At 38.4% G+C, this 12,141-nt stretch overlaps 1 protein-coding gene across 1 annotated transcript in view; it reads left to right on the forward strand.

Annotated features, from left to right (window-relative positions):
* The window catches only part of POLA1 (DNA polymerase alpha 1, catalytic subunit), a 182,393-nt gene that overhangs the window by 110,547 nt on the left and 59,705 nt on the right, over window positions 1–12,141 (forward strand). The window contains 1 exon segment of the mRNA XM_031060204.1: window positions 10,425–10,541. Coding sequence (XP_030916064.1) covers window positions 10,425–10,541 — 117 coding nt within the window.

A 12,141-nucleotide genomic window follows, 5' to 3' on the forward strand; every position in this document is an offset into this window, starting at 1 on the left:
GTACAACTGTTAAAGTTGGAATTTGTCCACTTGTGGTGCTATTACATGTGCTAAAATGAGGGCCACTGTTTGTATCAAATCTATCACAAGGATTTGGAGTGCTCTATTATCCTTTCAGCAGGCTGATGATGGAGCCTGGGCTTTGCACAAATGAGATCAATAAGTTTCAAATAACTTTTATGAAATGACATGTGACTGTACATCTAAAGGTATCTTAAAAAATCAATTTTTAATAACATGTAAAACTCTTACATTGACCTACAAGATATTTTTCACTTACCTCTTGTTTGATAATTTTGTTTAAAACATTTTTGATGTTAGCTTGAGTGTTTCAGTTCTTGGGGGAGGGGGGAAGGCTAGGGTGCATTTCTTGCTTCTTCAATTATCTCTTGCTTTGATCACATACACACACCTCCAATACTTTTAGTGGCAAAACTGGTATGACAGTGCTGAGAATAATATTTTCTTGAAAATAATGAAGTTTTCTTTTGATCTTAGATGGCTTCCTCCTTTTTTTTTCCCAGTTATGGATTAGAATGCAATTAAAGTTCTATTATTTTGAAATATTCCAAATTACAAAATACCATTCTTGAAACTCTACAGACTTTCATTTTCGGTAGCCTCTAAACAGGCATTTGTTCTGTAGCTGACTTTGCCTCACAACAGTGATTCATTGCTGGCTGGACTGAGAGATATGCAAGTTCTGAAGGAACTCCTAAGAAGTATGCTATGGGACAGAATTTTGTTGTGGGTTAAATCCTCTCGAATTTATGGCCATTTTCCATAAAATCCAAAGGGGAGTATTTTGGATATTTTAGATCAGTGCACTTGGCAGCTTCACTTCTCAAATGGCCACCTGGAATCTCCATCAGAGCTTTTACCATTCTAGTATCACCAGCTTTTTTAAGAGAGAAGGACATTTTGTGTTCTGAGAATCTCAGGTAGTGTTTATGTCCTCATTCATGCTTTTTTAAGGTAGCAAGTCAGCGTAGCTGCATTGCCTTCAACTGCAGTTTGTCTAGTTGCTTTGGACCTTCTGTCTGGTCCTGTGAAGGTGTAGTTCCCATTGATGCCAGGTGCCTTTGGGGTGGCAGTTTTCCAGTGGGGGAGTGGGACAATGGATATGAGTGTCTCTGAGAACAGGAGTATTTTGGAGTGGGTGTCCTTCTCCATTGCCAGCATTGAGTGTTAAAGTGGTCACTTGCCTTCTGCTAGGAAGTTACTGGCTGATAGCATCCTTTAATGTGGGTCAGGTGATAATAATACTGGATATATAACCAGTCTTCTCCACGACCTGTACTGCTTTCAAGTAATACACTTTCAAAAGCATATTTCCTCATTTCATCTTTCATTTAACAGACAGTTTTGTATTTTTCCTAAGAGATCATGTCTGTCTATTCATCACCCTGGATAATGTGGAATTCTGAGGAGGAGAGTGAACCTCCAGGAAAAGAATTTCCTTTCTTTATATGAATTTTTGTTATCCACTCCATCCCACAGCTGAATTCTGATCAGTTATACAGGGCAAAATTCAAGAAGCTCTGAAAATAAGGAAATGCTTAGAAAAGCAATTGAATTCGTATTGTCCAACTTCCACTGAAGTGAGGCAGCGTGAAATGGAGTGTGAAATGCTGTGGTCATTGTTTACATTTTCCTTAAATTGGATGATCAGGTAACATCAGTCTAAAAATACTCTTACTGGGAAATGTAACCTGTTTTTTTCTGGATGAGAAGCTGGCTACAGTATTTTTTGTGCAGAAAAAGAAAAGTTAATATGAAGTCAATGGCCAAGAGTGAGTTGATAAAGTAGATCCTTCTCTTGTGATCTGAATAGTCATATACCATGCTGGATCTGTGATCAGGTTTCTTAATGCATTATAGTTAGCTTTATGTATAAATCTCAGGAACTAATTTCAGTTGTTGTTACTATAATAATTACTAAAACTATTTGCATTGCCAAAATGTACAGAACACCTAACAAAATATCAGAGGACATAGAATCAGCATTCCCTGGGTAAGGGATTGAAGCTGTAGGGTAAATGTATAAAGAATTCATGGAAGCTAAGGTGTTCCACTCTTCTAAGCATATGCTGCAATGTCTTTCAGCTGCAAGAAGCTTGGCAGCATGTTTAACATGGTACCTATTCCACTTAAAAGAAAAAGATAAAAGCTCCAGTCAGCTAGCATCAGTAGTGGACTCTTGACCCAGTTCCTTTTATAAAACAATTTATTTGAAGAGTCTGTAAAATATAAAAGGAATTTGTTATTCAGAGATGATGAAATGTTACAGTGGTATCAAACCTTAAAATATTCTTGAAAATCATCTTTGTCTTATATACTCATATTGGAGTACAAATATTTCAGCTTAGTTCTAAGATGTTTTTGACTTTGAAGTTTCAGTTATGCCTGACAGAGAAGACTTTGCACATGCTCTTTGCTGTGGGATTCTTTTACATTTTAGAATTCTTAGATGGAGTTCAGACGTATCTCTTCTCTAGCATGGGATCTCTTGAACATAACATTAGGGCTTCTGGTTTAGTACAATTTGATCTCCTTGTAGTTGTTAAAGAAGTGGAGAGAGCTTCTCCATCAATTTTTTGTTGGAGTGAAAAAAAAGGCTGGAATGCCTGATACATCAATAACAATGTCTCTCTATATACTACTTTGAGATCTCAATATGTCCAAACTCTCTAATGGAAGAGGATTTGCAAGTCCCCTGGATTTGCTTCACAGATAAATTGAGATCTTTCTCATGGTGTTACAGATACATATTTTCATTAGTGCTTGGTAACTGATTTGCTTGGAAACATATCAAGCTTTGAAGGATCCTGAAAAAGTTTCTGATCCAGAATTCTGCATCAGTGATTGGTTTTAACTTCATGATTCCATTTTTAGGGTTGGTTTGCATGATTCTTGTAAATGGTGTGCCTGTTTATTACTTATCAAGGAGATATTCCTTGACAGGAAAAATGCCAAACAGATAGGATGCTCCTTTATAAGGCTTAATTTCTGATGGTGGTCATTTTTCTACAGGGGGAAGGAAGAAGGGAAGCCTGATGGCTCATTTTCCAGATACATTATGCTCTTCTGTGGCAGCACATTCTTTCTGTTTCCCTCAAAATTTTTTAAATCTTTTAAATTTATTATTAATAATAAATATTTTTTTAAATTCTAAGATAATTCAATTATCTTAGAATTTTGCCTTTATGAAGAATTTGCTTTGTATTTTCTTTCCTGTGCCCAAAGAGGAGGGTGGGCTTTTAAACATCATGAGGTGTCCCTTTCATATGTCCATCCAGTCCTATATAAATTCAGATGATCTCATCTCCAGGTTGTTTCCATTAGTAGCTGCAAGTTCCAGAGTAGTGACTGTGTCCCCTCAGGCTGTGGTGGGATACAGACTTGACAGTCAGATGTCTGAAGGTGTCACCTGTGAGGAGCCCTCCTGATCCGAGTGTGCCACACTGGCTCTGTTTTGGGGGTCTCACAGGTCAGTTCCTCCATCCATAGGATCATTCAGGCAGCTCTCTGAAGTGTCTTTGTGCTTGCTCTGGAGGGACATTCAGGATGAAGTGCACAGAGCAGGCAGGCACCAGGGCTCTGCAGAGTCACTGTTCTGCAGGAGGGAGGTGTGAGTCCCTGACTATGCCAGTTCTGACCTCAGCAAGTCCTCCATCTGGAAAAACCCTTTTAAAAGTTACATGACTCTGTGACTTTCTTCTTGTGTCTAGCAGCTGTAGAATTGGTTTGTTTATAACAGTGCATCCTGTGAGGTTTTAATCAGGTGTATTTCCCCACAAAAATGTATGGTGTTGCTTGAGGAACCTAAGCTATGCTGAAATTCACTGAAGTGGTGCAATCACCAGCCCTGGAAGTGCTCAAAAGGTGTGTGCATGTGGCAGCTGGGCTGCTGGGATAGTGGTTGGGGTCTGAGCATAGAGGTCTTTTCCAACACTAATGATTCTGTGATTCACATTACTAAGTGGGTCGAGTTTTCTGGTGGAGTCTTCTTTCACTACTTAGGATTCCTGACCTGAAGAGGTTTCTTCTTGGCATTGTAGCAGTGGCAGATAGGTGTCACTCAGGTCTGCTCTGTCTGCTGAAATTCCAGTGCATGACACTAGTTCTCACTCTGTCATTCAGACTTTCATTGCTGCTGGTGTCTCACCAAGGTGGGGCAGATGCATTGTTACTAGAGTGTTTCTTTGTTCTGAACAGGCAAGAAAGCAGATTAGAAGTTGAAATTACTTCAAAGTATGCAGCAGAAAAACTTTCCTGACTTTACAGCAAGAGCTCATCTTTAAGTCAATATTCATGTCACCTTTCACATTGGAAGGGTAAAGTCATGATGTAATTCTCAAAAGATGTAGTTACTTCTGATAGTGAAGCCATTGCCAAAGAATATGCAAACAGAGGTTGTGGTTCTAGTTCCTGACATGTTGTCTGCTACTAGGAAAGTGTGTCTGTTCCCCCAAACACTCAGAAGTGTTTTTTCAGAAGTCACAGACAGGGAGAACACACCACACATGTGGAACAAAATATTGCAATTGGAACTGATCATTTTCAGGTCACTGAGTTAAGTCCTCTGTTGCCATAATGTTACCTGGTTTAACTTCATAAAATCATCTGTCTTTAAATACTACTTGGGGGGATCAATAGATTTGCTAATGTATCCAGTAATGAGGTAGAACCTCATCCTTCCAGAGGATTTCAGGGCACTTCAGCCAGATTTGCCCTGTTAGGCAGTACAATCCATAATAATGGATGTTGTCAGGAAAGCAGGTTTTAAAGCTTCTGGTCTTGGAATGAGTGGAAATAACATCCTTTTGTAAGAGTAGTATGAAAAGAAAGGCCAGTGTGAACTGAAAGTGTCCTGATTATCAACTCACAATGGTACCTGGATCAGAAAATCTTCATTGCATTGTCTCTCAAATTCAGCCTTCCAAAAACTGGTTTGCTGATCAGTGACATGAGCAGCAGGCTTAAGCTGGCTGACCAGGACAGCATGTTCAGGTTGGGTTCCTGTGCTTCCCTTCTGATGGGTTTGATGGTGTAAGGTGATAACTTCAGCTCTGCAGTGCTGGAGACACGGGTTTGGGGTGTAATGTGCTCAGATACGCCAGCCACCTGAGATTGGGCATCATCCACCAAGATCCCATTTTCCAAAATCCACATTAATATTGTCTTCAGTGGGAAGGAAGGTTGCAGAGAAGCAGGCATGGATGACAAATAAATTCAACTCCAAAGTAACTGACAGTGACTTCTGAATAATTTTCAGTGGTTGCAGCTTTCTGCTTTTTACGAGGACATTTTTTCATTCTACGTGAACTTTTAAAGTGTTGTAGTCCCTCAACATCCAGACTGTCTGAAGGCAGGAACAGTTGCAGAACTCAAGTGTCTTAGGGAAGCACGTTCAGTCCTCTGCTGTAGCAAGCAACCAAGCTACATTGTCAAATGTAATTTGTAAAAATTATTAAGATAAAGCTCAGTAAATGCATGTTGTTGACCCCTGCAACTTCTGTTTGAAAGGCTGTTGCAAAACCACTTGCCTCTGTGTTTTGGGGTAATATTTCTAATGCTTGTTGATAATTAGAATGGGAGAGGCTAATTCTCAAGAACAGTCTTACAAAGAAACAAAAATTACTTTTGACTTGCAAATTTCTCCCTATTAGCTACAGTTCATGGACTTAATACTCTTCAGGGATTTTCTTTTATATTGTACATGTATTTCAGGGTTTTTCACATACTTTTTTATATTTTAAAATGAACTGACCATTTGTGGGCAGGATGTTTGGAAACGCTAGTTGCTTTTTCTTCCTTCTGTCAACTTTTATTTCATTTCCCACGGTGTTGTAGATACCAAATAGAACAAAGCTGAAGGTTCCCTATTATGATTTTGTTTGATGTACTACAAATTAATTTACAGACTCAGTGATAGCTGCTGGGAAATGAAGGATTGGTTTTGTTTGGTCAGTGAAGATGACAGGCATGGATCAAATAAGGGTTAACAATAATGCACTTGAACAGATTGAATCAGAACATAATGCATGTATTGAATTTGATTGCAACATGCATGACCATGGAAAAGTTTTTTGTTTAGAAGAAGTCAAGGCTATGGCTTAATTATCAAAGCAAAACAGGAGACATAAAGAGCTACATGTTTCTAATGCTGCTTTTTTCAAAAATAGCTCCCCTCACACAGTTATCTACATGTTTAATTTCCATGCATAATAGCAACAGTTATTGTTGTCATTTGTTACGAGAGATTAACAGATAGCAAGTACAAACAAACGCAAATAAGGCCTGAATAGAGAGGTGACAAAGAAGAAAAGACCTCTTTACTGTTAATTATAACTGGTGGGAAGTCTATACAAATGACATTAGCTGTTTTCTGTATGAATTGTAGTGACATCCAGTTTGTTAGTATCTACTCAACACATTTGGGCATTTTATTGTAGGCAATAACTTAAATCTTCATTTTTTGAATATAGTTTATTGAGAAATGTGCTGCTCAGTAAAACTTGTATGTTTTGATCATCATTTCTTAGTAGCTGAAATGAAACATAATAGTAAGCTGTTGAATTTAAGTGTTTATTTTTATCCTAACCTATGGTTTTTTAGTTAAGTCAGGGGATTTTCTGTCTGTCTTCACCTGTTTTTTGTGACCAGCAGAACCTCCCAATGCTTTCTTCAACACTGACTGCATAAGACTGAAACAATTGCATAAAGAAACTTGCTTCTAATTATTCAGTGGTGGTTTGAGAGGACCTTCTATGCATTCTCTTGTAAAACAGTAGAAGCTGTACCTTGTGAGTGGTGTAGTCCTTTGTTTCATAATTGTTAGCAAAAAAGGCCAATAGATGGCAGAAAACACAGTTACTTTTATCATACATTATTTTCATGTTTGTCTATTTTTGAGTATTCTGTTCAGCTGAAGCTGGGATGCTGCTCCCGTTCCAGGCTTTGTTTTTTCAGTTGCACTTGCATTCCCAAACAAAATATCTTAGTATCTGGCACTTTCCAGTATTTGTTTTTCTAATATAACAAATTGCTTCAAAGTTCAGATCTAGTCATTTAATATGTTTTGAGTCGTGAATGTTCTCTTTGTGCACACAGAATCTTTTCATAGTTACAGCTGAAAAAATTAAACTCTTCAACATGAGGGTTTTGGAATGGGTAAGGACACTCTCCACACCTCCCCTGCCTGGCTGTGTATTTTAAGGTGCTGTTTATGTCAGATTGCTGCCAGCTGTTTCATAGGAGAATAAACAAATTTCCAAACAGAGCATGTCTTTTGTCTCTAAAAAATTAACTTAATGCAAGATCTGTGAGAATTCATTATCCTTACAAAAATGTTTTTGATTTTTCCCTCACAGTGGCTCTAATGATACTCTTGGTACTCTTTAGATGAGTGCCTGAAGATCTCAATGCTATCCTTGAGTAGCTTTATTTTGGTAGAAGGTTATTCCATGTCTGTTTAAACTGAGTTATTTAATCAGTGTGAGACCACATAATAAACACCTACCTCTTTTAGAGGGAATCTTAAGTAAATTTGCAAAACCAAAGCCAAGACCTGTCTTTTTCACTTGGGGCTCATTTGTGTTGCTGACTTCAGAAGACACAGGTCAGGCGTCTGTTAGGTCAGGCCCTCAGTTAGGATTTCTCACAGTGAACCATGTGTTGGTGAAGTAGTTCAGTCTTGGTGAACAGTGTCTTAGGTTGCTAATGTCAGTTCTGAAGTATTTATCATAAATAAATTGTATATGACAATGACAAAGAAAGTGGTACTAGGACTTCTAGGGCAACAATTGTGCAAGAGAGCAAATCACAGGTCTTTGAATTCTTGCCATTTTCTCACTGTGCTGTTTTAAATGTCATCATTTACATTGCTGATGTACATAACAATAAAGTTCACACTTAGTGATCAGATACACTGATCATACTGTTTCCAAAACCCCTTACACTATTAAGAGGGTTTGAAGCAAGGAAGATTTCCTCATCCCAAAATATGTTAGGTGAATTGCTTTTGGAGAGGCACTTTTTTCTTCCATTTACTATAAATGAATCATAGGGTAAGCTAATGGATAAGAATGAAAAAGCTTAAACTGGGTATCAGGCTTTAGATGTCAGAGTTGGGTGAAATGAATCTAAGTGCATATGTAAATACTCTCTTTCCATTCCTGCATGTGGCTTAAACACTTCAACAAGTGCTGCATACATTGATATTGCCGTGATCTCCACACAGTTTTTCTGGTGTGCCCACATGGACATAAATTTTGCTCTGCAAGGGCAGCAGAAAGTGTTCTCATGGATTTGGCACCAAGTGGGATAATATTGAGTATATAACATGACTGTAAAAATGGTGAAAGAGGAGAGGTCTCTGGAATAAATGAAGTTATTTGGAAAAGACTGGAGGTTTCATCTTAAAAAGATAAACAGTCTTGGAATACTTATGAAATTATTATAGAATATATTTTTAAGTTGAAATCCAAGTGGAAATTAGGTAGAAGTCATTGCCAGAACATAACATTGGGACAGCCTGTGAAAGAGCTAGTGAGAATGAAAGCAAGCAATGTCTTGAGTTGTTTTCTGATTCATAACATTGCTGCCAAAGTACCAGGAATCCAGGTGTGGTTGGATTTAACTTCTTTGCAGGAGCAACAAAAAATTTGGAAATGGGCAAAATTAACCAGTCACTATTCCCAGCAGAGACATCACCAGCCAAGAGTCTGAAATAGTTTGACAGGGCTGAGCTGCTCAGGGGGTAAAAGCAGGAACTGCTTGAGAACAGTTGCAGGAACACTAAGTTGACTTCTCAGTTAATGACAGAAGCTTAAATGCTCTGCCGAGTAAGGTGAAGTGAGGAAATGCTAAAAACCCAATCTTAATTTTGTGTCCAGTATATGTATTGACCTAGTAGGGAAGAATAAAATTATAATTCTTGAAAAATAAAAGAATATCTTTCTGAATGTGACTGCTTAATGCCCAAATGCTTGGTAGTGTGCTCTAGGCAGACGGAACTTGAGGAGAGAAAGGAGCAGAGAACAAGATGGTAAGTACAATTTTATTCCTGTATAAATTAATGTTTGTCGCTATCTGGAATACAGTGTGCAGTACTGGTTTCATCTCCCTCCCCACTTGTCCCATTTTCTACCACTCCCTCATTTCCAAAAAGACCTGAGAGAGATTCAGAAAAGGGCAACCAAGATTTGGAGTGGTTTCCAGGCAAGGAACAACGAAGTAAATTAGGACTGTGGTTTGGAAAAGACTTTGATTGAAGGTGATGTGATGGAGGTCTGTAAAATCATGAGTGGCACAAAGAAGGTGAATGCAGAATGATTATTCCTAGTCTCTCCTGATGCAAGAACTGGAAAGTGTTAAAAGAGAGACTGTGTGCATGGGTGTGTGTTTTCAAGAAAAACAAAGTGCTTTTTCATATAGTTTATAGTTGTTCTGCTGGATGTTGCAGATGCTAAAAGTTTACATGGGTTTGAAAAGCACTTGAAGTTCATTGGGCTCATTAATGCGTTAATTCAGTCACCACTGAATACAGAGACAGTGATTCAGGTGGTCCTTGACCTATTTCCAAAAGCTGGGAAGATCTTTGGAAGAGTTTTATAATGTCCTTTGTCTTTTGCCATTCCTTAAGCATCTTTGTGGTTCTTAGGGAGGAGGTGGCATTGTTTATAGCCTATGGTTGAACCTGGCACGACAAGTACATCCTTACCAGTTCTGGAATAATTCCTTCTTGCATACTCTTAAGAGAAGACTTTTGCATTGTCTCCCTGAGCTGACATACAGCAAATTGGCTCAGATTTTATTTCATTTTAACTCAGCAAAATGTTAGATTTTCCTAAATGAGTCAGTTCATGTTGAAGTCTTGGAAGCCTTCTGAAAAAAAAAACCCAAAACCTCAAAAACTTGAGAAAGGAAAGCTTCTGGCTGCCATCAGAAAACAGAAAACTGTTTCTCCCCTTTGAAGTGCAAGCAAAGAAATGGCATTTTACTTAAATATTCAGTTTATTAAATGTCTTGCTGAATGGAGTGGAGTGTCCTGCTGAATGGTCTACATACCTGGATTAAATACTCCTGTAGTATGTTAGTGCTGTTGTAACTGGAGAAGAGAAGAGCTGAGGTTTTGGTGTATTTCAAAGAAGGGATGACTGCAGTGTGCAGAGTGTGGGATTTTGAAGCAAGAAGACTCCAGCTTTGTTGTGTTTTCTGCCATTAATTGTGTTTAAACAAGGTCCTTGAAGAACCGTCGTAATTTCATACATATTACAGTATCAGATTCACAGAGTATGTTGAAGTTGGGATATTTTTCTTCCTTGACTTGATTAATTTTTTTTAGGTGGAATCAAAACAAGCTAAAACTTGAATTTAGGGTAAAAAAATATTTTTTTCTGTGTTCTGCCTTTCTGCAGGGTTGGTTAATATGCGAGGAGCCAACTTGCCAGAATCGAACGCGTCGGCTTCCGCTGAGTTTCTCCCGGAGTGGCCCCGTGTGCCAGGCCTGCAGGAAGGCTGTTCTGAGACCAGAGGTGAGTGTTCTGGGACAGAAGTGGAGTGGGATTCTCCTGAAGCTCGCCTGGCTCTCAACGCTGCCTTTCAAAGGTAGCAGGATTAAGCAGGGATTTTGAATTAGTTTATTGGTTTAAAGGGGACTGTGTATGCTTTTCTTGCCTCACAGTTAAGCTGCATCCTCATTGCTGTGAAGAGAGCATGCCATGCAGCTGCTGTGTTTGGAAATTTTCCAGCTGACAAGCATTTGGTCAGCAAACTAGAATTTGCTGGAATGTCTCTGCCAGAATACAGGTAAATTAACATAGACAAACAAACCCAACCTTCCAAACCAAAACCAGCCACCTGCTTTTCTCCTGACTGGTTCTTACTTGGCTGCATTTGGTACTGAGGAGCTGGAGGTGAACTTCCATGCCATCATGTGGGGGTGCTCTAAGATGGTATTTCCAGGAGATCAAAAGTTTTGGGTTCTGCACGTTTGAATTTGGCTCCATGCCTGAAAAATGTAGAAGCTTTTCAATCTCATGTTGAGCTAGATGGTCTGGTCTTCCAGAATTCAAGACTGCCTGATGGTTTTCTTGGTTTCTGAGAGTAAAGGAAGCTGATTGTTTTTAAAAATCTGGTAAAGCACTTCAATTGGTAAGAAAATAGAGGGAAAATGAGTTCAACGTTTAGAAATCTTGACAATTTACATAAAACAACCTGAGAGAGAGAAAGATTCCATAAGGAAGATGGGAAATCTATGATTTCAAGTTGTAATAAGTCTTCAATTTATTCTTACTTATATAAAACTTTAAAAAAATCAAGGGTTTGAGGTGGGGCTGTTAAGTGAATGCTCTGAACAGCATTGTTTGATTTATCACACAAGATTCCTTTTGGTCCTTCTTCTTCAGTAATGGAGATGTAAAAATTCCAAAGGATAAATGCCAGTAAAAATCGAGGGACTGAAGCAGCATTTTCAGAGAAAGACTGATCAAAACCCATTTTTTGCATTAGTAGTAAGTTAGTGTTGCAGAATGTAAGAAGACCAAGTGAAAACAGCATTAAAGACAGGATAAAAATGAGCAGAAGTTCCCAGATTCCTAGCACTGGAACCAGGTGATACTACAATAAATTAAAAAAGAAAGAAAAGCAAATCTGTCAGTAAACAAACCTCTCACCTGTGTCATAAATCTGAGTATACAGCTGTAAGAAATTGAAAGCCAACAGCAGTGGGAAAAGAGACCAAGACTTACATGTTTATTAGCAGTGTTATGTTAGTTATCAGCAAAATTTATGAAGAAATTCAGGTTTTAATCCAAGTTCTAGCTACTAGAGAGGTGTACAAGATCTGTAAGGAGATTATTCTGCCTTCTGCTAGCTCTGCATTCTATCACATTTTTCCAAAGTACAAATGCATTAACCTGTATAAGGGTAAGATGTTCCACAGTGTAGTAGGATCTTTGCTCTCATCTTGTACCTTAGTTGCTGTTGAGCATTTCAGCACTTACACGTGATTAGTTAGTGCTGGTTAGAGGCACAAGTGGCCTAAATCAGTGTTTCCTAGTTGCAGTTTCTCATACTGTATGCATGTTTGGAGAGGCTGAACATGTGTTCTCTAGTCTCATATTCCAAAATCTT

The sequence above is a fragment of the Geospiza fortis genome, unplaced genomic scaffold (assembly GCF_000277835.1).
Source record: "Geospiza fortis unplaced genomic scaffold, GeoFor_1.0 scaffold161, whole genome shotgun sequence".
NCBI classification, from domain to species: Eukaryota; Metazoa; Chordata; class Aves; order Passeriformes; family Thraupidae; genus Geospiza; species Geospiza fortis.